Consider the following 18,387-nt stretch of genomic DNA (forward strand, 5'->3'; position numbering starts at 1 on the left):
AGTGGGTAGATGGGTGGATGGGTGGGTGGGTAGATGGATGGATGGATGGATGAGTGAAGGATGGATGGATCAATGGGTAAATGGACAAATGGGTGGGTTGATGGGTAGGCGGGTGGATGAATGTATGAATGGACAGATGGATGTATAGGTGGGTGGATGGGTAGATGGACAGATGGGTAGATAGATGAATAGATGAGTGGATGGGTGGGTGGGTGGGTGGATGGATGGATGGGTGAAGGATGGGTGGATGGATGGTTAGATGGATGGGTGGTGGGTGGATGGAACGGTGGATGGGTGGATGGCTGGCTGGATGAATGGACAGATGGATGTATAGGCAGGTGGATGGGTAGATGAATGGATGGGTAGTTAGATGAATAGATGGGTGGATGAGTGGTGGATGGATGGATGGATGGATGGGTGGTGGCTGGATGGATGGGTGGTGGCTGGATGGATGGGTGGATGGCTGGCTGGCTGGATGAATGGACAGATAGTTAAAGGAGTGGGTGCATGGATAAGTAGGTAAAAGGGTGAATGAATAAGTATATGGAAAGGAATAAAGCAGTAAGGGATGCACACAGGCTGGCATGGATGTTCAGATATGAATGAATTATAAGATGGGGTTTGGGAAGGAGGAAAGGCAGGCCAGTTCTGTACCCAGAAAAAAAATTTGAGACCTCTTACTTTCATTCAGATGCCTCCAACCAAAGATTTCCCAAGGAATACAGGAAGTAGAAAGCCAGCCTTTCCCAAGAGGGTTCTTCATTGGCAAATGCATTCCAGAACTCAGAAGGAGCTGCCTGTGTGATACAAAAGACATATTAAACTCTCTTTCTCTGATTGTCCTGAGTTGATCTTTTTCTGACATCCCAAAGCAGCATGCTGCAAATTAGCTTCAAAGTTAGCCTCTTGTTTATTCCTAATTTTTCAAACCTGTAAGCTGAGTTTCCTATTATGTTCCAGCATCCATGCAGGTTATCTCATGTGATCCTCACAACGTGGAGGGGTGGGCATCCTTTGCCCATCTTACAGATGAGGAAACAGGCTCAGAGCTGTTATGGAAGCAAGCCACCAATAATCCGAAGTGCCAGTTTCCTATCTTTTCCTACCCAAGCTCCTAGTTCTCAAGAGACTCGGTCGTCTGTTTTGTGGGCTAGCAAACTGGTTTTTAAAAAGCCGTTGGTACAAGTCTGGTTAAACTGTGCACATCTGGAGGAGCTGGCAGTGTTTGCAGAGGAAACTTGCTGAATCTTGGCAGAGCATCCCTCTCTCAGATGGCAGAGGCTGTTTTTGAGACCTGAGATGGCTTTTCAGCCAACCCATCTTCCATGGCCGAGGAAAGTCCCTGAAGCCAGGCTGACCTCTGGGGACCCAGGCCTGAATTCCAAGGGCTGGGATTTCAGGTCCCCAAGGGCCCTTCAGCTGGAGCGACTTAATTGTCCATGCACATGCAGATTATTCCAAGAGTGGTGATCCACTTTCCAGCCTCCTGGCTTTTCAGGAAACGATGCACTTATTTTTGCCAGCCAACTCAGCCCCAGGGCCCTTCTCTGGCTTGGACAATGGCTGTGCTCTTAGAGCTCCAAGTAACCCCTGGCCTGCCTTCTCCCTGGGACTTGCTGGGCAGCTGCCAAGAGTCATGGCTGATGTATGGCTGCACACTCAAGGGCTCAGCTGCCGGGCGACGGCTGTTGTCTGGGCAACAGGAGAGTCCAGCTGCGGGCATGCGTCCCCCGGAGCTCCCTGCCCCCTCTGCCTCTCCATTAAGCGCTTCTTGAGCAGGCTTGGCGTTGATTTGCCTCTGTGAGTGGGGAGAGCAGGGCTTTGTATTTTCACGCTGAAAATCACTGTCTCTCCTGGAAGAAGGAGAAACAGGTAGCCGTTGAGAGTAACGAGATGTCAGTGTATTCGGAACAGAACTGCTCAGTCTTCAATTTTGGCCTTATCTTGTCAAGGTCCTGTAGCCCAATCCCAAATTTCCAAGCTCTCTGGCCTGGTATCAGTCTTGTCCTTGGTGGTGCAGGAGGCAGGGTACGGCAAAAGACAGACGGGCCCGAGCCCGCCGCCCGCTGCAGGTAAGAAGCCCACCTAGGCGTGTCCTTCCTGAGGCCTGGGTCTTCGTGGCGGGCTGGGGACGGAGACGGGTTTTTGCGTAATTGTTCAGTGCATGGGGTCAGTGTTTCTGTAAGGGATACACAAGGTGTGGGTCTTTACGTACTAAATTGGATGCCGAGAAATGTCAGCATGGCCTTGTGTGATTTATTTGCTCATTCTTGGCTGGAAATGTCAGCCCAGCTGGGTGACAACCCCCTAAAAAAAGGCGAATGGAAAATCCAGATGCCTCATTGCTCAGCTGCAGATGGTATTCTTGGTAAAGGAACTGTTGCAAAATGGACTTTTGCTTGTTCTATTTCACTGAGTCCATTTCTGGTTGCATTCTGTAATTCTGTCATTTTCTGACTGCTCTTCGTGGACGTCTTCCAGTAGCAGAACTCGTCACCATTTTGCAGTTTGCCAGCAGCAGTTAGCCAGGTGGGGCAGACAGGGAAGGACTTTGGACTCAGAAGGCCTGGGCTCATGTCGGCCCCTACCGCCCACTCGCCCGTGACCTTGGGCAAGGTATACCATGTCCCTGAGCCTCAGTCTCCCGATCTGTGAAATGGCGCGAAGCTTCTTCCTGCGGGGATGGGCGGGGTAGTCAGTGGCGTATCCAGAGCCCCTCGCCCAAGTCAGACACGTAGGCCTCCACGACTGAGACCTTGTGTTACGTGGGAGGTTTTTAAAATGCGTGTTCTCAAGAGGCCAAGTGGGCCAGGCGCGGTGGCTGATGCCTGTAATCCCAGCCAGTTTGGGAGGCTGAGGCACGTGGATTACTTGAGATCAAGAGTTCAAGACCAGCCTGGCCAACATGGCAAAACCCCATCTCTTCCAAAACTATACAACTTATCCAGGCATGGTGATGCACACCTGTAATCCCAGCTACCGGGTGGCTGAGGCAGAAGAATCGCTTGAACCCGGGAGGCGGAGGTTGCAGTGAGCCAAGATCACACCACTGCACTCCAGCCTGGGTGACAGAGCGAGACTCCATCTCAAAAAAAAACAAAAAACAAAATCAAAAGGCCAAGTGGCTACATCTGAAAACGTGACTCTACTCTGTGTGGGTGTTTGGCTAGAACTGAAATCAGGCCTCACTTCACACCCCTGCTGCTGATGCTCCCTGGGCCATGATCCCTGGGGGCCTCCTCCAGCTTACCTTGTTCCTTGCCCTTTGAAAGGCACTCATACTACTGACCTTCTCTTTGATTGATTTTTCATTTTTGAGCATAACTGTAACATGGGAAACCATGAGGCAGAAACCCACAATCAATGGTGTGTTGCCTTTACAAATGGATTTTTCCCTTCCAGCTGCCAGGCGATCGGATGGGGAGGATGGAAGCTTCGACCAGGATAGCAGGAAGGTAATGCCAGGGAGCAGATCTGGCTGAGAATAGCCTTGCTCAGAAAGAAATCAGTTTTGTGAGGGCTGCTCCGATGGAGTCTTCGGATCTTCCTCTTACATTCTGTTCCTTAGGGGCCCTGCGAGGCCAAGGGTAGGAGGCCCTTCCATCAATTTCCTTCCTACATTTAGGACGCACACGTCTCCTACCGAGGTCCTGGGTATAGGCCCGTGTGACTTGGTTATGGTTCTGTGACTGAAGAGATGTGTACTGTGAAAGGGAAATAAATTAAAGTGCATCCCTGGGGCATCCATTATTCTAGGACAGGTTCAGCAGACGTTTTTCATAAAGGGCCAGAGAGTAAGTACTTTTGGCTTTGTGGGCTGTACCATCTCCAATGCAGCTACCGAACTCTGTGAACGCAGCCAGAGCCGAGGCACGAACAGGCATCTCCGTGTTCCAACAACGTATTCATGACAAAAGGAGGCTGCAGGCTGGGCTTTACCTGTGCTAGGGCTGGAAAACAGGGCTGTGTGTAGGGAGAGCCCAAGGCTGGACTTGGACAGCATCCCTCATTCTCCCCGTGCGGAGGAGCCCTTTGGGCCCCTGGCCTCCCAGAGCCTCAATGGCTGTGTCCGTAAGATGGGGCAGCTCCATTTCCTCCAGATGCTCCGTGTACCTGTGCAGCATCTGGATAGGTCTCACTAAATGGCAAGATTTTTATTGAAAGGTGCGTTTCTCACATATTGAGTTTTCTCACAGTGGGATCAGCTCGTACGTTAGAAGTAAGGAAGCTACAAGAAGGGTCCAGTGAGATGTTCCCACCGTTGCAGATGACCTTGAAATTCGCGTGACTTTGTTTTTTACCTTCAGCAGAAGAGCAGCTGGCTGATGCTCAAGGGGGATGCAGACACAAGGACCAACTCTCCAGACCTGGACACCCAGTCCTTGTCCCACAGCAGCGGGACCGACAGAGACCCTCTCCAAAGGATGGCAAGGGACAGCTTTCACTCACGTGAGTGGTTCTTTTGAAGAAGGAGCTGTGATGTCCACAAAAAGCCTCGCAGCAAAGGGGCCCCATAACTCAGAGCCATCCCCCCAAATCTAAGCCTTGCCTGTTAAAAAGCATAAAAGCAAAGCCCACAAATCTAGGGACCGACCGGAAGGAAATATGGGGCTTTTGCAGTTTGCCGGCTTCCCAAGAACTGTCCCCGGAACCAGTGTGCTAACGAGGGCCATGCCTGCATGTCCCCTCACAGATCCCCAGGGCCTGCAAGAATGCAGAAACCCAGATCTGCTCCTGGGCCGTTTAGGAGAAAGGCGTCCGGGCTGCCAGGTGGAAGTCAGGGCCTGTTCCCTCCAGAGCAGACATGGGCATGGTCCGGCTGATGAGTGCAGACTTGGAGTTGGTAACGGGCACCATCCCTGTCCCCAGTGACTCATCCTGAACGAGGCATGGCCTCAGGCTTCATAGAGAGACAGTGATGGCATCTGCCTGACCCTACGGGTGTTTTGAAGACTGAATCAGGAGTGATTTTCAAATGTAGAGAAAACTCCAGATAATGCTGTTTGCTTCCAGCCGCTGTAAATCATAGGTGAAAACCAGTAGCAAGCGCTCACTCAGTGCCTCCCAGAAGCAGCGTGCGGGTCTCAGCTGGGCTGGGGGCAGTTTTCAATGGGCAAGGCTTGGGCTTAGCTTGGAAGCAGGGGCTGGGAGAGGATGGATAGGGGTGTGAGAGCAGAAGAAAGACCTGGCTTTGCACTGAGGCAGTCCCAAGTTCAAATCTGAGCTCACCACTGACCCGTTGTGTGATGGGGGCCAAGTGTTAGGAGACTGGAACTGGGTATGTGTGTGGCGTTTGGCCGGCCATAGTAGCTGCTCAGTAAACGGGAACTGTTTCTCATCCTCATCCTCATCCTCATGCCTGCAAACTGTAACCCGTCTTACTTAACAGTGAAAGTAGAAAAGTGTTTCAATGTGACGGGAAAGAGTGAAGACACAGAAGCTTGGAAATGATAATGTGTTAAAGAATCACTTTAAACAAAGAAAGGTGTGTTGCTTGTGTATGATCTCTGTAAGCAGGTGTCTGTGCACCCCTCGGGCCTCTGCCCCCGCCTGGGGTGCAGCTTTGTAAATACCAGGATCCCAGCGTTCAGGCACAAGGCTGATGTCACCATGGGAAAGCCACCCCCACCAAAAAAAATCCACCAGAGGGAGAGGGGTTCACCCCAGATGGCAGCGTGCTCCTTCCGGAGGAACTGCCCGCCTCATCTGCAGGCAGGGCAAGGGGGCTATGGGGCTGGTCCACGCGCGCCTGCCTGTGCCCCCGTGGGCAGCTTCATGCCAGTCCTCCAGTCCTTCTCTCTCAGATCCCAGGAATCCCTGCCCCCGGCTGGTGCAGCACCTGCCTGTGGGCCAGGGAACATTGGCCTCGCTCGTGGCCCCTCTGCCCCGCACTCACGTGTCAGATGCCGTTGTGTTTAGAGGAGGAGAGCTCCTCTTGCACCAGCTCGGCAGCTTCCCCAGCACTCTCTCCACCTTGCTCAGTGTTCCGGCATCAAGGCATTTGCCCTGGGAACCAGGAAATCAGTGTTTGGGGATCTCAAGGTGGCATCATTCAGCGTTCAGTCCTTCCCTTGCCAGGTGGCCGGCAGAACTCTGCAAGGCTGGGGCCATACTGATGACCTCCCCACAGACTCTTCAGGGAGGCCAACTACTGTCCCCAGAGTTCCTACTGACGTTTGTGGCCTGCCTGTGGCTCAAGACTAAGAGAGGAGGGGGGGTGCTATGTGGGAGAAGCCGGACTAGAGACGGGCTGCCCGCTGTGACCCCCATGCCCGTGATACTCTGTGTGACCTGCACGTGTGGCCTTCACCTCGTGCACTGCTTTCTCGTTTGAAAATGCCAGAGCGTAGGTGCCCTGGAGTTGCCCCAGGAGTACACGAGCCTGGTGGGTGGCCGGCCCTGCGAGGCCCAGAGGCCATGTCAGGTGTGTGGATGTCAGGTGGTCACTCAGCGGCAAGGGCATGTGTGCCAGCCCCGCCCCTTGCCGTCACATTCTTCTCCCAGGCTGCCTGTGCAGATGCACGCAGGCTGCGGCTGCCTCCATGCTGGCGTGCTGGGTCTGCAGGACTCCGATGGCCCGTGCTGCACTCATGAATTCCCCGGGGAGATTCTGCTCCAGCACAGACATATGTGTCCTTCCCCTGGCTGTGCCTGCTTATGAAGATGTGGCTATGATGCTGTCCTTCCTTTGCTTTCTCCTGGTGTTCCAAAGTCACTTCCTCTGAGCAGGAAACCCGCTGTGTCTAACCATTCTGATTGTGCCTTTACTTCTGTCCCGATGGCATTGCCTTGTTTCCCGATTTGCATGGAAATGGCAGCAAGGACCCAGGCTGCCGGCTGTGCCTGGATCAGGTGAGCCTTGCCGTCTGCAACCTCCTGAGGAATCCAGGCAGGAAGGGGAGCACACGGAGATTGAGAGCCAGCCACCCTTTTCTCTCGGGGTTCTTTTGATTGTCACCAAGTAGCCCCCAGACCTGAGTCCATGGGCACCAGTTTCATTTGTACACAGCTTTTACTGAACAAAGCACTTGCACACAGCAAGGCACGCCACCTGCACCCTGGGACGTCCATCTGTAGCGCGCCCAAGGAAGGTAGGATTGTGACACCCAACACAGTGGGCACTCAATAAATGTCTGTTGAATTGAAATGCGTTACATTCAACGGGTATTTATTGAGCACCCACTCTGTGCCAGACGCTGAGCGGGGCGCCGAGGGGGACAGAGAAGACGAGAGCAGCCCCTGACCTGGAGAAGCGTGCAGGGAGCTGGGAGAGGCAGAGACGCCGACAGAGCGAGCACACGCGCATCCCGCCGCCACCTGCCCGCTGGGCACCTCTTTGGCTTCGCAAGGTCCCGATCACAAACTCATCTCACCCACAACACCATCTGCACATCTCACCCGGGACTGGATTCATCATTCAGTCATTCATCCATCCCTCCACCAAATACTTACTGAGCACCTACTATGTGCTGGACATGGTGCTAGGCAGTGAAGAGGCAGTGGCGAGCATGGCCCAGTCCCCATTCCTCAGCAGGGAAGCCAGAGGACTTTATGGTGGTGACAAACCAGGGAGCCATCCCTATCCCATTAGCTCCCAGCAGGAACTGCCACCTCTCCAAAGAGGGCATCATAGTGAAATCTATATTTTATTATTGACTGCTTTTCTGTTCCTGTTTATACTACACATAGGGCATTATCTGGACTATGTGCAGAGTAGTTTATATTATCAGTGCACCTGATTTCTGCACAGGAAGGGAGTCTATTGATTTCCTGTTATAAGAAGTTTTCTAGGACAAGGCTCGCTGCCTTGGGGGAGGAACACAAGGTGTCGTGGACTCCGCGTCCCCAGCAATCGGGCCTGCTGCTGCTTGGAGTCCCACATTCCTAGCCCCTTGAGGCCCCATCCTCTCTTTTGAGGTCTCTCACGTCCCACCCTCGAAGGTCAGAGGTGTGTCAGCATAATACAAACCCCCTGGGCAGTTTGAGGCACTGCCCAGAGGACTCAGTGGCCCCTAGAAAGGACCCAGCACTTCCGAAGGGAATAAGACCCTTTCCTCCAATCCCAGCACATGAGGCGTGTGTGAGAGGTGAGAGGTGGGAGCCAAGGGCGGTCTGGCCAGGTGGGAGAGGGGGTGAGGAAAGCTCTGAATTAACCGCTGCAGCAGCACAGGGGAGGCCCCAGTTGGGGGCACTTCACCTCCAACCTGGCTGTGGCTTGGCATTTTCTGTCACCTTCTGTGTGTGCTCTCGCTGTGGGACCGGGCGGAGTCCCGTGTCTGGTGGGATGTGCTTGTCTCTGCTTGTCTCTCCGCTGCCTGGTCTCGGCGCCCGTTGGGAGGGAGGGTTAGGAGACAGCACCCCTGCTGCAGCTTTTCTGTTCCTGGCAGCAGAAGGGAAGGCGGTGGGTAGGGACAAGGCACAGGTGGCCTTCCTCCTTTCCCCTTTTACTCCTCTGGAGCTGCAAGATGGGGCAGAAGAGTTCTTCTCGCGTTCCTTAGTCCGTGGTTGAAGGAAGAGCTCCCTGACATGCTACTGTCAATCTCGTGAGGGTATCTGGTGGGACGGGCAGGGCACCTGGCTCAGGCTTAGAGACGTGAGACCCCCTAGGTGTGGAATATGTAGACATCAGAACTGGAGGAAGAGGGCCAGGCACAATGGCTCACGCCTGTAATCCCAGCACTTTGGGAGGCCGAGGCGGGCAGATCACCTGAGGTCAGGAGTTCGAGACCAGCCTGACCAACATGGTGAAACCCCATCTCTACTAAACACAAAAAATCAGCCAGGCATGGTGGAGGATGCCTGTAATCTCAGCTACTTGGGAGGCTGAGGCAGGAGAATCACTTGATCCCGGGAGGCAGAGGTTGCAGTAAGCCGAGATTGCACCATTGCACTCCAGCCTGGGCGACAGAGCGAGACTCCATCCCCAAAAAAAAAAAAAGAAGAAAAGAAAAGAAAACTGGAAGAAGAGCATAGTGGTCCAGAGACAGTGGGTGGGAGCTGCCAGTCAACAGATGCAGGCAGTCCCCAACTTCTGACATGGGACTGTGTGACTTTCCACTGGCGTGAAAACGATGTATATTGGGTAGAAAGCGAACCTCAGTACCCACACACCCTCCAGTATCCACACACCCATTCTGTTTCTCACTCTCAGTGCAGCATTCAGCGAATGACACGAGACGGCCAGCGCTCTATGATGCACCAGGCTGTGCGCTAGATGAATCTGCCTGGCCGAAGGCTAATGCGGGTTTCTGAGCATGTTTAAGGCAGGCTGGGCTAAGCCATGATGTTTGCTAGGTTAGGTGCATTCAATGCATTTTTGACTTATGATCTTTTCATCTTACTGGGTTTATGGGATATGATGAGCCCGTGGTGAGCCAAGGGGCATCTCTCTGTATTTCATGAGTGCTTGGTGTGTTCCGGTGCTGTCCTGGGTGCTGGGGACAGAGCAGAGGCCAAAACAGCCAAAGTTCCCTGTCTGGGGAGCCGACATTGTACTAGGGGCTGGGACACAGAGAAACAAGCTGAAAGTGAGTTATATCAGTGCCCTGTGCTAAGAGGGCTAGAGAGGGCTGGGGGAAGGGTGCACTTTCAAATACAGTAAGTAGTCAGGGCAGAGAGACGGTACCTGGCACGGCTTGAAGCGGTTGTACCCTTGAATAGGGCCGGTATATGGGGGAGGGCATTCCACCTCCCCCAGGGCAGAGGCCGGGCCGTGGGTTGGAAGAACAGTGAGGGCCATGCGTCAGGTCACAGAGCAGTTTGTGCACCCTTGGGAGGACCCAGGTCTGGCCGGACTTGGGATTTAAGCAGCACAGACAGCCTGTAGACAGGTCTGGAGGCAGGAGCAGGGCAGCCTTGGGAAACCAAGACAGTGAGGGTGGAGCAGGTGGGACTCGCCAGAAGCTGGTGGAAGCAGGCTGAGGTCCAATCAGGAAAGGTCTGGAGCGCAGTGCCAGGGAGGGGGACATCAGCATGACACGAGCGTGAGAGGAGATGTTGCATTTTCCGTGTTTAAAACATCAGAAGGCAGCTGCACAGACAGTGGACTGGAGGCTGCCCAGCCAGGGCAAGAGGAACTGTGGCGCCCACAAAAGCAGCAGGGTGCCTTGGAAGGATCTCACTGGCAGGGCCCACATGGCGGCAGCTCAGGAACCACTGGCTGCGGGGGTGACGGAATCAAAGAAGACACTGGGTTGGCTCTGGTGCAGGCCGGCAGAGGCCACCTTTATTCAGAGATGGGATGAGAACAGGTGGGTGTCTTCACGTTGGCTTGGAGAGCCTGAGATGTCCGGGGGGTTGCCGGGGGGCAGACGGAGCTCAGAGGAGAGGTCCAGGCTGGAGGCAGAGACTGAGGGTCCCCGGCTCCCAGATGGGACTGGAACCGTGGGAGTTGGTAGCCCCAGCCACTCCGACTGTGAGCATGTGGCTGTGTCCTGAGTTTGTGTTCCTCAGGGTCTGAGATTCAAATAAGGTGTGATCTCCTGCCTGGCCCCCAGCCTACTCTTTGTCAGTGTCCTCCCATCTCCCCATCTCAGCAAAATGCTGGGAGGAGAGAGAGAAAGAAAGAAAAAGAGAGAGAGAGCACACACATGCGTGTGCTGACAAGCGGGCAGGTGGGAAGGTGCCATCGCGGGGCAGGAGATTCACAGAGGAAGTGGGGAGGAGCGCCCAGGAGGGAGAAAGCCAGGAGAGGGAGTCGGCCAGGGAAGTGGGGAAGGGGGCAGCCAGCAGGGCCGATCCTGCAGAAAGGGCATGGAGGGACAGCCCAGGGAGAGCTGGGGGCTCAGGCATGGCCACCTTGGCATCCAGCTGGTGGCTGGAGGGTCCCTCTGTACAGAGGCTGTTAGGGAGGAGTGGCCAGCTGGGGCCACAGTGATGGCCTTTCTGGAAAGCCTGGCCTCCTGCTGGGCAGGCAGGGTCCTCTCTGAGCCTCCAGAGAGTAGAGGGAGCTCCAGAGGTCAGAGAGAGGACCCCGGCCCAGGAGAAGATGCTGTGGCTGGAGATACACACCACCGCGAGGACAGTGGCCCCAGGCAGAGCATGCTGGGCTCCGGAGCCCCAGGGAGCAGCCGCTGCCGTTGGGTTGGCTGGAGACTAGCTTTTAGCTGGAATCCCCACGCCTCCCCGTGCCCAGCAGGCTTATCCAAGCCTAGGGACTGTACAGGGTGTGGCCTCCCAGTTCTGCGGGTAGCAGCACAGGCCCTGGTTGGCACCCCGTGTCCCTCTGAGAGCTCACGTTGTCTCATAGCCACAGCCCCAGGGCCTTCTCTGTCCTCCTCCAATGCTGCCTGGGCCCCCACACCGGAAGCTCTGCCTCCCCTCCCCAGTCCAGCTGAACTGGCGTTTCATTCACTGCTGCTCAGGGTTGAGGGGTGCCCGTCTTCCTCAGATGGAGACACCAAGGCTCAGAGAGGGGACCCGAACCTGCGCAGCACCACAGCCTCCAAACCTCCTGCCCGTGCACCCGAGAGCAGATGGGAACTGCCCAAGCAAGTGGCTCACAGGTCAGGTGACCACAAAGCAGACCCGGACGCTGTGTGAGCCACAGTCCTCTGCCCACAAGGTGCCCGGCCTTGAATATCCAGCGGTGACTTTGACCTCTGATGAGCCAGCCTAGAAGAAGACAGACCCACAGAGAACAGGCTCAGGGCCCTGGAGCATGGATTTGTCACCTGTGTGCTTTTCTCCCCGTGGACTCTTAGTGCCTGGGAGCAGCGTGAGAGTCCCATGCCTCCCGTTCCCAGGCAGTGGCCTCACCATCCGTGCTTGTGATTGGCTGTGTCTTCCCAAAGCCTTCGGGGACAGCTGCCTGAGCAGCAGCCTTCCTTCCTGGGACCCAGCATTCGTTCTGTGGGGTGGGGGACATGAAGGTGGCCACCCTGAATACAAAGCTGCAGAACTGTCCAGAAGAGCACCTGAGGGGGCCCCAGAGAGTGCTGCCTGAGGGCGCTGCTCCACCCACAATTCAATCCCAGCCTGTCACTTGCTGTGTGACCTTGGGCACTGCATGCAGGCGCTAGTCCACCCATGATTGAATCTCAGCCCGTCCCTTGCTGTGTGACCTTGTGCACAAGAGAAACCTCTCTGAGTTTGAAGTTCCCTCATCTATAAGAACAGGGATGATCCAGTCCTGCCAGGGAGCATGTGGGGGTTGATGAGCTTGCACGTGAGCACACGGGGATCCTGCGGCCTGACCCTGAGGGATGTTGAGGCTCCGCACCTGGAGTCTACAAGCCAGGCCATGGCAAGCCCTCTGTGGTCATCTTGGGCCCATCTCACTTGCTTCTGAAGTCTGCAGCTCAGACCAGCCAAGGGGCCTCTCGTTCACCACTGCTCAGGGATGAAGGGTGCCCCCCTTCCTCAGATGGAGACACCAAGACTCAGAGAGGGGACCTGAACCTGTGCAGTGCCACAGCCTCCAAACCTCCTGCCCGTGCACCCAGGAGCGGATGGGAACTGCCCAAGCAACCTCACAGGTCAGGTGTCCACAAAGCAGACCTGGACGCTGTGTGAGCCACAGTCCTCTGCCCACAAGGTGCCCGGCCTTGAATGTCCAATGGTAACTTTGACCTCTGATGAGCCAGCCTGGAAGAGGACACACCTGTGGAGAAGAGGCTCAGGGCCCCAAGAGCAGGCCTAGCGGGATGCTGAGGGCAAGTTGGCTATGGCAGGCTTCATGGAGGGGAGGCGGCCGGGAGCCTGGTTTGGCTGAGCCTGGGCGTGGAGTGGGTGGGCATCCGGTGCCTGCAGGGCCTCATGTAACTGGCATCAGGACTACCCAGTTGCCGCCATGCTCCTGGCCCCCTACCTGCCTTCTCCCTGTGGGTCTCTCTCTGTGCTACACACGCCCCGCCTCTTGAAGGCTGTCTGCTTCCATCTGACACGCATTAGACCTACATGCCTGCAAACCCACACCAGGGCACACTGGCTTGGGAGCAGATGGGGTTACTGGTTCCTGAAGCCGGGACCCCTCCTCATCTCAGCCTCTCTAGTTAGTAACTGTTTGACCTTGAACAGATCACTTGATATCATTAGGTCTCAGCTTCCTCATCTATAAAATGGGTTCATGTTTAGTGTGTAGGCTGGTGAGAGTCAAGTGAAATCTCTAAATATGTAAAGGGACTTTTTAAACCAGTGATTCTTGGCCGGGCACAGTGGCTCACGCCTGTAATCTCAGCATTTTTGGAGGCCGAGGCAGGCAGATCACCTGGGGTCGGGAGTTCGAGATCAGCCTGACCAACATGGAGAAACCTTGTCTCTACTAAAAATACAAAATTAGCTGGGCGTAGTGGTACATGCCTGTAATCCCAGCTACTCAGGAGACTGAGGCAGGAGAATCACTTGAACCCAGGAGGTTGCAGTGAGCCAAGATCACGCCATTGCACTCCAGCCCGGGGAACAAGAACAAAACTCCGTCTCAAAAAATAAAATAAATAAACCAGTGATTCTCAGCGCTGGTTGTGCACAGGATCCCTGGGACCTTTAAAATCTACAGATTGCTGGTCCACCCCGACAGAGACCAACTTCAGGAGTCCAGACAGCAGTCCAGGGAGTGAGATAGCGTCGCCTCGTCTCTCCCTGCTCTTCTCTGCTACATACAGCTAAACGGACCTGGAAATGATACGGCAGACGGTTGGTCACAGGACAACTCTAAAGGTGGGAACAGCAAAGTGGCCTGGCAAGGCAGCCTTGGGACCTCAGGGGACAGCAGCCCTGCATGCCCACTCCCACCCCCACCCAGCGGCAGGAGGTGACCCAGGCCTGCAGACTGCCAGCCTCCCATGTGGTAGCAAAAGGTGATGAGGCAGGTGTTTTCCTCCTGCAGCCACACTAGCAGATGGGCAGGTGGCCAGCAGGCACCCCGCAGTCCTGAGGGTGAACCCAGGGGCATGGTCTCCACCCATGGCAGGCATCTCCCACCCCCACCCAGCGACACAGGACACCCCAAGAAGGGCATTTTATCCCCACAGGCAGCACCGGCAGGGACCAGGTGGGCGGACCGGCAGCTCCAGGTGAAGTTAGCAGACCAGAATAGCACTTCAGCAAGCATTCTGAAAACCAAATTGTCATTGGAACCATAGCCTCCAAAAGAACAGGCCATACACGTGAAACCTAAACAGGGTGACAGCCTGCTCAAATAGAGGATTTAACACTTAACAAGACCAGTCTTCTAACATAATATCCAAAATGCCCAGGATACTGCAGAAAAATTACCCATCACACAAAGAACACCGAAGATCAATGATTTGAATGAAAAAAGACAGCAGAAGGCCGGGCGCGGTGGCTCACACCTGTAATCCCAGCACTTTGGGAGGCCGAGGAGGGCGGATCAGATCACCTGAGATCAGGAGTTCAAGACGAGCCTGACCAACATGGAGAAACCCCATCTCTACTAAAAATACAAAATTAGCCAGGCATGGTGGCACGTGCCTGTAATCCCAGCTACTAGGGAGGGTGAGGCAGGAGAATCGCTTGAACCTGGGAGGTGGAGGTTGTGGCGAGCCGAGATCGTGCCATTGCACTCCAGCCTGGGCAACAACAGCGAAACTCCGTCCCCCACCAAAAAAAAAGAAAAAAGACAGCAGATACTAACACTGAGAAGAATCAGATGGTGGAATTGTCTGACAAGGATTTTAAGGCATTTATCACTAAAAAATGCTTCAACAAGCAATTACAAATAGTTTAGAAACAGTGGCTGATGAGGGGGTCTCAGGACTCGGGGAAATACACAACAACCCCACATCTCCCACCCAGCAGCAGCAGGAGACCCGGGCCTGGAGTCTAGAACACGCAATTACAGATACTTTTGAAACTGAAAAGGAAGCCTCACCAAAGAAATATAAGCTATAAAAAATGGAAATTATAGAACTGAAAAAATAACCAAAATTAAAAATTCACTGGATGGGTTCAATCACAGAAAACCCAAATATGACAGGAAAGAATCCGTGAACTTGAAGACAGAGCAGAAATTATCCTACATAAACAAAAGAGAAAATACGGGAAAAAATGAACAGAGCCTCAGGGACCTGTGGGACAATATTTGTTTCATTCAATTCCTAGGAAGAGAGGAGGAAGAAAATGGGTTTGAAAAAGTATTCAAAGAAATAATAGCGGCTGGGCGCAGTGACTCATGCCTGTAATCCCAGCACTTTGGGAGGCCGAGGTGGGCAGATCACGAGATCAAGAGATCGAGACCATCCTGGCCAACATGGTGAAACCCTGTCTCTACTAAAAACACAAAAATTAGCTGGACATGATGACGTGCACCCATAGTCCCAGCTACTTGGGAGGCTGAGGCAGGAGAATCGCTTGAACCTGGGAGATGGAGGTTGCAGTGAGCCGAGATTGTGCCACTGTGCTCCAGCCTGGGCAACAGAGCAAGACTCCGTCTCAAAAAAATAAATAAATATGTAAAAAATAATGTCTGAAAACCTAACAATTTTGGCAAAAGAAAGACATAAACCTACAAGTTCCAGAAACCAAGTGAGTCCCAAAGAAAGAGGATAAACCCCAAAAATCTGCACCAAGACACATCATAATTAAATTTCTGAAAATTAAGGACAAAGAAAAAAATGTTGAAAGCAACCAGAGAGAAAAAACAGAAGGGAAACACCAATTCGAGTGATAGCAGATTTCTCATCAGAAACCAGAGGCCAGCAGGAAGTGCCCTGACGTCTTTCACATGCTGAAAGAGCAGAACTGTCCTCATGAATCCTGTGTTGGTGAAATATCCTGCAGACCTACCCCTAAGGAATCTTCTCCAAACAGAAAGGAAATGATAATAGAAGAAGGCTTGGAACTTCAGAAAGGAAAGAAGAACATCGGAATAGGTAAAACCAGGGACAAAGCATAATAGACAGCCCTCTTTTTGGAAAGAATCATATTCTTACATCACGTTGGATGGTTGAAGCAAAATTTCTAGCACCATCGGATACGGGTGCTCAAAGGAGACAGAAGACATCCCTGAGACTGTCGTAGTCAAAGTGGGGAGGATAAAATTGCCCTCGCGGAAGCAGGGTTTCCACCTACGTGTGAATCGGTTAAAAGTCGAGACCGGTCGGCGGCAGCCTGGGCACTGGGAACCTGGCATGCTGTCCAGGTGACTCCAGGGGCAGGCAGGTGGAGGCCCTCGGGCTTAAGAGGGGTGCGGGACACCACAGAGGGTGTCCTCTGTTCTCGAGGCGGTAGGCCCGTGTGCATCGGAATGGTCCGGAAGGCTTGTAAAAACACAGATCCCTGGACCCCAGCCCCAGAATTCTGACATAAGAGGTCTGGGGTAGGGCCCACTAATTTGCATTTCTGACAAGTTCCCTGGCAAGGTTGGGGCTGCTAGCCGGGGATGCCAGTTTGAGAACCACCCCTCTAGCACCTTTGCTGATAAGGAGCTCCCGCTACAGCTGGAGGGGCCCTCGGGATCCCAGAGCATGCCTGGCTCTGGGCATGAAGGCGGAGGCAGGTGTCTCCTGGAGGAACCCCAGGACTGCAAGGCAGGAGGCCTCGTCCGGCATCCCGGGGCTGCCGCTACCTGGCTGGGTGACCTCAGGCAGGTTCCCGTATGTCTCGGGGCCCTGATTCCCCTTCTGTGACATGAGAAGAGCTGGCTAGGCCATTTACCTGGGGGTGCCGAGGAGGGGCTGGGACAGGGAGGAATAGCCCCGAAGGTCTGGCCCCCACCCCTCTCACCACGTCTGTCTTCCCAGCTCCTCATTTGCCTGTTTTGCATATCAGGGTTCACATAAAAGCTCACGTGTCGAGGGAGTTCCTCTGCTGAGAGAAGTCTGAGGACCTTGATCTTGATGTTTAAAACGCCTTCCTGACCCACATGTGGAACCTTTCCACTGGCTACCCTGTTGCAAACAAGCCCCCAGCTGAGGCTCCTCCCACAGGCTTCTCTGTGTCCCCATGTGACCTTCATGGAATTTCTTCTCTGTCCTCATTGAGTCCGTGAGGAACCCCCAAATGAAAGGCCCCCAGAGAAGCATCTTTTGCTCAGAAGTGAGGTCCCTGGAGAGAGTGGGTGGGCAGTTCTGTGCACAGAACCTGCCTTGCCCCTGGAGGCATGGTCCTTGCTACAGACATGCGGCCTTGTGAGCACTGAAGGATATGACCTACCTTCCCCTCGGAGGCCTCATGGGCAGCTTGGCAGCTCCCAGGAGTGAATGTGGGCATCTGGCCCTGTACATGGCTGGCCTGCACCACCAGGGCCCAGTATTGGGGTGACACCCTCAAATGAGGCAGGTGTGAGCCATGCTCTTTAAGGCCCCACAGGCTAGCGGAAAGACAGAGAGTTTAGCGACCCAGGACAAGTCTTTTAAGGATGCTTCCCTGGGTGTGGAGGGCCCTGCCCCTCCAGGGTCCAGGCTCTGCCCCTTCCTTTCCAGAATGCAACCACACCACCTCTGAGCCAGGCAGGCGTTCGCTTCCTCCCTGCTCTCCCATCACATGGCATTGAAGAGGTTACTTCAGAGGTTTCAAACTCCCAGCAAGCTCCCAGGCCCACCCAGGGCCAGCCAGGGACACGAGTGATGGAGGGAGTTCAGTGGGGGCTGGGAAAGGCCGCCCCCTCCTGACAGCCCCAGCGAGCCTTGCTCCACAGGGAATCCAGAGTTCATTGTCTCAGACCAGCCCTCTATTATTTCACGAGAAGCTAGAAATTTGGATTTTAATATGAAGCCCCCCAATTGCAAGCAACTCAGGAATTTATTTATTTATTTATTTATTTATTTATTTAGAGACAGGATCTCACTCTGTCTCCCAGGCTGCAGTGCAGTGGTGTGAGCATAGCTCACTGCAGCCTTGAACTTCTGGGCTCAAGGGATCCTCCTACCTCAGCCTCCCAAATAGCTGGGACCACAGGCGTGCACCACCACAGCCGGCTAATTGCTTTTTGTAGGGGTGGTCTTGCTATGTTGCCCAGGATGGTCTTGAACTCCTGGCCTCAAGTGATTTTTCCCACCTTGGCCTCCCAAAGCTCTAGGATTACAGGCGCGAGCCAACATGCCCAGCCAAGAAGTTTTTAAAATAAAATTGCCTCCAGGCCCCATGTGCTTGGTGGTGGGCCTCCATTTGCTACCTCTGGCACAGGATAGCACAGCTCTGCTGTTCCTCCAGGGTTCCAGAGACTGTGCCCCTACCTGACTCTGCCCAGCTCCCCTGTCTGTAAAGTGAGGGGCTTGGCCCAGGTGCCGGGTGGTGCCCAGGCCAGAGCCTGTCCCTGAACACAGGGGCCAGCTGGGCTGAGGTTCTGTGGCGTTTCCGGTGTCACGGGCAGGCTCAGGACATTACCCCTCCGTGGCTTCCTCCTCAGTCACCACTGAGGCAGGGCATGGTCCTCAGGGGGCCTCCCCTGTGTTGCTTGCCCAGCCTTGCCCACCCCGGTGGGAAGCC

At 54.3% G+C, this 18,387-nt stretch overlaps 1 protein-coding gene across 21 annotated transcripts in view; it reads left to right on the forward strand.

Moving 5' to 3' along the window:
* ABLIM2 (actin binding LIM protein family member 2) overlaps positions 1-18,387 on the forward strand; it is a 190,682-nt gene that overhangs the window by 144,093 nt on the left and 28,202 nt on the right. For 7 of the 21 annotated variants that reach the window (XR_010125999.1, XR_010125997.1, XM_063663485.1 and 4 more), the window contains 2 exons: positions 3,403-3,455; positions 4,308-4,449. Coding sequence is in view for 16 of the 21 variants with exons in the window: in XM_063663485.1 (XP_063519555.1) it covers positions 3,403-3,455; positions 4,308-4,449 (195 nt within the window). In the remaining 5 variants the exon portion in view is untranslated. Of the gene's footprint in view, positions 1-1,952; positions 2,073-3,402; positions 3,456-4,307; positions 5,467-18,387 lie in introns of those variants that run through there. The other 14 variants (XR_008502116.2, XM_054485249.2, XM_063663484.1 and 11 more) reach the window with 4 other exon arrangements.

Source organism: Pongo pygmaeus, chromosome 3 (genome assembly GCF_028885625.2).
Source record: "Pongo pygmaeus isolate AG05252 chromosome 3, NHGRI_mPonPyg2-v2.0_pri, whole genome shotgun sequence".
NCBI lineage: Eukaryota > Metazoa > Chordata > Mammalia > Primates > Hominidae > Pongo > Pongo pygmaeus.